The following is a 7413-nucleotide window of genomic DNA, read 5'->3' as shown; positions in this document are numbered from 1 at the left end:
AGGACTAAGGTCTACCACTAGCGCTCTGGGCTCCCTCGGCGTCTTGACAGGGCCGACTTCTTCCAGTGCTCCATTCAAGTCTCTTGGAGTCACATTAAGGCCCTGGTCTTACGGACGGGTTCCGCCGCTCTTGTCGGTGTGGCGAGTGTGGCGGCGTACTAGCAATTATGTCCGGGAGTAGCTTCGGACTTTCTTTGCATCAACCACGTGTCCCATGCGGTGACCTGGTCGGCGGGCGGCGGCATATCTTGTTCCTTTGGCGTCCGTTCGTCGTATCGTGATACTGGCCGGTGGGACCTGCCCGATTTACGAGTTGTGGAATGTGTCGTCTTGGTAGAATTTGTTTTCCACCAACACCCTCTCTGGTTGTTTCGACATCTTCTTAGCTTTTTGGGTGGGTTTTTGTTTTGTTTTTTTTTTTTTGTTTGGGAATGAATGTGACTAGCTTCTAGTATCTTTTCCCAGGCCGGCGCCAATTGTTCGGGTGTAATTCCAGAAGCGATTATTTGTCACCACCCGTGCTTGTAGAATGACGTCTTTGGTTGGCTTCTCCTTGCGGTCTCCTGAAACGATGAACAAACTGAGGGCTCGGCTTTGGACCGAGCGAACTCACTCCGACGCTCAAGTCAGTAAACTTAGAGAGAAGTTGTTGTTACTTGGCGAAGTATATATTGTAGAGAGATAAGGAAGATATTACCAGATGAATAGTGATTCTTAGGTTCAATTGTGGATCTCTTACTTAATGAGAGTAGAGGAGTATTTATAGACTTTCACCTTTTGTCACGTAGTGGCCAAGTGGCCAAGTGGCTAGCAGGTGGAAAGACTGATCTACCCCTCGGCCGAGGGACCCATGGCGGCGGCGGGCCTGTTGACTCACCGCCGAGGGGTCTTGGATATGAGTTCGCGGATGTGTGCCCATTTGGTTGGTTGCCCGGCCGGGACCCATCTGACAGGCCGACCCGTAGCGTCGGTTAGGCTGTCTAAGCATGTTGACTTGCTGTGGATATCTTTGACCTTGCTCAATATGTTGACTGGTCAGCGGGTGCAGAATATGCCCCATCACCAACGTTTCCCACGGTTAAAACGTAAAATGCCAACGTTTGTCCATGGTTGAAACGTGATTTTCCCACGTTTGACCATGGATTCCCCCTTCCCCAGTTTTTTCGACTAGCATTCGACACAAAAAACAACATTAATCGACATGTAATTCAACCTATTTAGCAACCCGATTCAACTAATTAGCAACAAATTAACACAAAACAACAATACAATTACAACTAATTAGCAACAAATTAACACAAAACAACTAACCAACTCAATAATAATTCAACTAATTGGATACAAAAACATAAACTAAATTCACCTAATTCAATTATTACTACCAAATCCAATCAATTTAATCGATTAGCAATAACAATAAAGGAAAGAAAACTATTTAATTTCATAGTTTAACTCAATTAGATTCAATTTCTAAACTAATTTAACAAAAACAAAAAAGAAAGGAAAAGTCACTTTCCTTGTATGTAGCAGCGGCATCGGCGTGGTGTTGGCGGCAGGGGTGTTGTGGTAGCAGCGGTGTGGTGGTAGCAGCGGCAGCGGTGTGGTAGTGGTGGTGGCCGAATCGATTGAGTGTTGGTGGAAGTTGATTTTTGAGTTTTTTGAGTTAGAGAGAATTGTGTTTGTGTTAGTGAGATAGTAGGGGCAATTGTCGTCTTTTTTTTGAAAAATGTCGTCGACGTTTACTAAAACGTCGTCGATATTTACGAATCGGGACATTTTTTTGATTGAATCGAACCAGGGCCTTCTAGCTAGTTTGTACACATCAATTACCATATGCGCTATTCTGTAGCAATGACTACTCCGTGCACTGAAATATATATTTGTAATTCATCTAGGGTTATAGCCCTAGTAAAAAGAGGCTAAATCCGCCCCTACTTACATTTAAACTAAATTATTGCAAAAAAAAAAAAAAAAAAAAAAAAAATCAAAAATGTACGTATCAAAATTATTCCTCTCAGTTGCCCTTACTTTTTAACTACTCATTTTCTTTTTTACCAATTTATTCAAAAATGAAGTACCAGCTTCGAAAGCCGAACTCGTTAAAACCGAGTCCAAAATATCCTAAGATGTCCACAACCCATGATATGTCATGAATCTTGGAAATATTGTGTTGTGGGAAATATAGGCTAAGCATATCACATAAGCAAGCGTCGCAAACCTAGTATACGGAGTAAATGATATTTTGAAAGGCTTTGGAATTTTGGATTTTTATTTCAAAAACTATAAAATATTAAAATTGATGTTTGTATTATTGTTTCACTTTTTGAAGAAGGGATTTGAATAATTGAATAGCTGGTAGGCAATAAAGTTGGTGTTGTGAAAATGAAAATAGTAGCTGAAGAAGAAGAATAAAGACGGACAATAGGTCTTGGTATAGACGGGTGGGGCGAACAGACGGGTAAAGACCTCTAATAAAATGGGTAGGGGGATAAGGTGGGCACCCCCATGTGCTTTCCACTTTATGGCAAATGGGTATTTTGTGAGGGAAAATGGTATCCGTCTATACGTATAGACGGATAGTGCCCGTCTATAATGAGAATTTGTGAAAGACGGAGATGATTGAGTTAAGATGTAAATAAAAAAGATGAAGATGACAAAAAATTGACCACATTCGCAGAAAATAGAAGCATCAGAAAACTAACGGAAAATAACTCATTTCAGGCATAAACTTCATGCTCAGGGTTGCTGATTTTGACCTAGTTAAAGTTTGCGGCCGAGTTGTACAGGCCACTATACAGCTACATACAGAGTACCAGATTCGTCTCAGAGTAGCTTCTCCTCTGTATAGTCTCTTCACAATACCGGTAATGTGGCCATGTGGGTTGCGGAGTACTCACATACAATAGGTTCACCCATAGCAGGACCTTGCAAAAGGCATTCGAGATGGCTTTTGTTTTGTTCTTTCTCTATCTATATCATAACAAGGCAAGCAAGTCCTACAGCAGCTGTTCGTCCTCCACAAATCCCTCCAAAACTAGGTAGTGAAGAGCTATAGAGTATCTTGCACTCTTGATTCCTTTGCCTTTCTCATTAGCGGAGACACTATTTCTCAGAAGGAAAGAACCTGATCCATCACCTTCAGGAGAAAATGTGATCATGATATGCAAATCAGATTTTGAAGCAACAATCATAGTCACTCGATGAATGCAACAATATCAGACCATACAAGTAAGAATAGGGAAGCAAGAAAGATACGTTGGACAGTGAAGATTGATGAAAGCCATCTCTTGTAAATGAAGAGCCTGGGAGAGTCTCCATGGTGCGTATCAGAGAGGAAGAGCTTGCAAGGTGCAGTCTTACTAACAAGATAGAAACAGATGAACAAAGTCAAACATGAAGGGACCGAAGATGCAATTAGAAGGCGGAAGGCATACCCAGAGGAACTTACTTAGCATGGAGGATAGCACTCTGACAAAGGGCTAACACTCGAACCATGGCCAAGTCCCTTCCACGAGCATTATCATACCTCTGTTGGCATTTACTGGTGGACACCAAAAGCAAAGAAAATATTACTCCCTCCATTCAGTTCATTTCACTACATTTACGCAAATCTGTGAGGGAAATTTTGAAAAATGTAGTGAAACGGATGGAAAAAAGGGAGTAGAAGTTAGTTTTAATTAATTGGAAAAAGGATTGACCATATTGCAATCCGGGCCATTAGGATCCTAATGCTAAGAAAAGGTAATTTGGGGCAAAAAGCTCATATGATGAGCCCATAACACCAAATTAACTGTACGAGGAGTCTTCACACGGGTTCACTACTTCACTCCAACATTCCCCACTTGTCCGACTGTTGCTGAGCAGTTTTTGGATATCAAACCGACCTCCCTAGAAGGTAATTTTAATGTGGCTGATTTCACCTCTTTTGCAATCAGTTTCACTACAGCACCCCTAAAGGGGAAGTAGCAAATTGCCCCCAAATGTTTTAAAATGTGCAATTTACCCTCAAAACGTTTAAGACTAAGTGCAAATTAACCCAATTTAAATTTTCCGACAATTTCACATCTAGTACCACCCACCCCACCGGCCACCACCATTAAACACAATCCTCCACCCCATGTCCCATCCTAACTCTCCTATCCCATTCAAACACTTGCACCCCCTTAAATGGAGTAATGGACCTAGTGCACACACTTTCAAGTCAATGGAGTGAAATCACAGCATTGAAACAGCAATAAATTACTTAGGTTGGCAATTGATGAAGTGGAGTAAAATTAGGGGAGAGAAATGAAGGAAGAAATACCTATCAAGGAAGAAATCTCCGAAATCATCAATAATAACAGCAAGAGGACAAGGATTAAGGAGATGGAAGGCAGCAAAATATTTCTTGAGGGCTTCATCATCACACTTATCAATGTACCTTTTTAATCGGTAATTAACAATTACGAGTAATTAATTAATTAATTAATTAATTAAATGTTGGGTGCATTTTAGTTAGTGAGGAGTAAAATGGAGGTTACTTGATTTGAATGCGGTGAAAGATATGAGATGATGTAGGATCAAGTCCGTGGGAAAGAAAAGGAGGATTGGATTGAAAACGGCGATAATCGCAGAGAAAAACGATGTAACCATTGAAGTGACGAGTAAGGATGTTGAAGGCGTACTGAAATAGCAGCGATGTCTTCCCACTGCCAAATTGCCAATTGCCCAATCAAATATAAACAAATCTCAAGTACAAGTAGTTAGTTAACTTGAAGATGAATTAAGTTGAGTATGCTTACCATGATGGAGGCCCAGAGATCAGTGTTATCCCCTCCGTATCAGACATGCAGCTGCTCTCACCACCCATGAAAAACCTCTCCACCATTTTTTAAACATTCATTTACAGTTGGTCAGCACAAATATCACCCACGGTTATATAGAACAAATCTTTTGCATTTTTCTATGCATTCTCCTTTTATTTTAGGATTATTTCATGAGAATAATCTATCCTATGAGTGACCTGTAAATAACACTCCATCCTATCAGTAATTTCGATTAAATCCATCCTATCCCCCTTTCTTCCCAAAACAAACTTACCCAATTTTTTAACCGGTTACATTAGGTCACCACTCGCCTCCTCCTTTTTATAAGCAAACTTCTTCCTTCTTCCTCATTTCCAGATTTTCCTTCACCACCATCACAACTCCCATTCGCCCATCACCACCACTCAACAACCTCCAAAATCACCACCGTCAAAAACACCACCACACCGCCGCCGAACTCCGACAAGTTGTCGGAGAGCAGAGAGCACCAATTCTTTATAAAATATTATGTGAATCAAATTAAAATTTGGATTTGCTTTGGAATTCTGGGCTTAATTTGGTTCGGATTTGATGCAAGTTGAGCTGGTGTTAGTGAATTGAATAGGGTGATTTAGGAATTGATTTAATGAAGGTTGAAGTGATTTTTTAAGAGGTTGGGCCCAAGTTGTGAGCTGCATCCGGGTTGGTCGATTTGGGTTGTAACCATGGTGGCTACCGGGTGCTGGAATAATGTGAATCAAATGGGTTCGAATTGATGTCGGTTGCGGCGAGGAGCAATGGTGTTGCAAGGCTCGGCTTGATAAAATTGAGGAAACAAGGAAACAAGGCACCGTGGAGGATTTTTTCTTTGAAGGAATTACACTCAGTGACTAACAATTTCAATTATGACAACAAACTTGGAGAAGGTGGGTTCGGCAGTGTGTACTGGGGTCAGTTATGGGATGGTTCATAGGTATTGAAAGACTTGGCTTTGATTGCATATTTCAAATAAGAATTAAGTGTTGAACTTTTGTGATTACTTTGTTAGTGTTAGATCAAGTTGCGTATCTCATATTTGGATTCTTTGTCACGGAAAGATGCAATCAACCCATTCCGCATTCCTGATAAGTTTGAGGGACCAAATGGAAGTAAAATAAGTGGAGATTTATACATAGAATTGTTTCATCATCTGTACTCCGAGTCGCTTTGGTAACCTGCGTACTGCAATTTATTGCTAAGACCTCGTCTCCAATCATAATGTCTCTTTGGTCTTTTCTCTTCTTTTTTTATTTCATTCTCATTCATACGGAAGTCATCAATTTTCACGACATCTTCAAAGAAAGACTAGTAGATGGGTGATGCACGATTATTGGAGTTGGACGGCAGAAGGTGAGTGTGAATGATGGGGTTGCGGACTGCCAATAGATAGTTCGATTCCGACATTGAGACGGTTGTTTCAATTGGTGGTGAAAGACTGAAAGGTGACAATGTTGATGTAGGGGAGTCGTGTTTGAGGTGTGGGCCAGGTCTCCGGCGGCCGTCGACGATGATGATGGGGTGGTGGGGGTTTGGTGTTGACTGTCTCAAAACAGTCTGCCTGTAGTTGTTAGTGTCATTTACAAGGGTGACCTGTTCTACAAGTTGCCCGTCTTCTGAGAGTGTTATGGGAAGAAAAGGGGATAGGATGGATTTAATTGGAATTACTGATAGGATGAAGTGTTATTTGCAGGGCACTCATAGGATGGATTATTCCCATGAAATAATCCTTTATTTTATTCATCTCAAATTTTTACTTCTCTAATGCGATCTGCTTTTGTCCTATATTTAACCCATCTTAAATTTAAAACGCATAATAACAGTTGTTTTATCTAGATTATGCGCAGAGCTGAATCAGGCCACGGTAGAGAATTAGTAGGGTTAACTAGTTCTTTATCTTGTGTATGACTACAGGGCATGCTAAAAAAAACGTAAAGAAAATAAAATAAAGAATACGAAAGAGACGGTAATTTTGTACGTGGAAAATCCTTGAATGGGAAAAAACCACGGGCACCAAAACAGGAGAGGTTTCACTATAATATTAGGAGAATAATTGTATCTTAGGTTTATACAATGTATTTTTTGCTCTAAGTATTGTAATAGTAAGCCTTGTAATCTTGTCTTGTATGATGGTGCGTAATAGGATGTGTCTTCAAATGGTCTTCAACCTCTCTTATATAGCAATCTCCATATAACCGCAAAATCTTCCTCTTTAATGACACAATATTCTCCTTTAATGACTCCATTGATTGCTATCTTGGACGCGCCTAATTAGCCGGGCAAATGCTCCATGATTATGACTAATTATTCTCCTTTAATGCCGATTTAATTACCATAATTATATGATAATTACTCCATATATTCCTTGCTGACTTGGTCAACTGGTGTCTTCGTGTTTGACCGTTGTCCTCTCCTGCCTGGTGACTAGTCTGAATTATCTTTAGGCTTCTATCCTGAACGTCAGGCCAGGGCATAATCATACCCTGTATATATCGTGGAAATATCAGGCTTAACAATTGTCCCTTTATCTTCTCATTGTCGCTGAGTCAGGTCAGTAATGAGAAGATAAACATCATTTAGTAACTTGCTTTAG

General features: G+C 40.5%; 1 protein-coding gene across 2 annotated transcripts; it reads right to left on the bottom strand.

Annotated features, from left to right (window-relative positions):
- Positions 1-2685: 2685 nt before the first annotated feature.
- Positions 2686-4916, bottom strand: LOC141592339 (uncharacterized). Of its 2 annotated transcripts, none has more exons than XM_074412958.1 (6): positions 4782-4916; positions 4521-4688; positions 4304-4420; positions 3449-3541; positions 3256-3359; positions 2686-3136 (listed from the first exon to the last, which is right to left on the bottom strand). In XM_074412958.1, the coding sequence occupies exons 1-6, from the start codon at positions 4865-4867 to the stop codon at positions 2997-2999; spliced, it is 708 nt and encodes a 235-aa protein (XP_074269059.1). In that variant the 5' UTR covers positions 4868-4916; the 3' UTR covers positions 2686-2996. The 2 variants fall into 2 exon arrangements, with proteins under 2 accessions (XP_074269059.1, XP_074269060.1); XM_074412959.1 differs by having other exon boundaries at positions 3527-3541.
- Positions 4917-7413: the final 2497 nt, after the last annotated feature.

Source organism: Silene latifolia, chromosome 7 (genome assembly GCF_048544455.1).
Source record: "Silene latifolia isolate original U9 population chromosome 7, ASM4854445v1, whole genome shotgun sequence".
In the NCBI taxonomy this organism is placed as follows: Eukaryota; Viridiplantae; Streptophyta; class Magnoliopsida; order Caryophyllales; family Caryophyllaceae; genus Silene; species Silene latifolia.
Note: the sequence above shows the minus strand (reverse complement) of the source record. Positions and strands in the feature narration are given on the sequence as shown.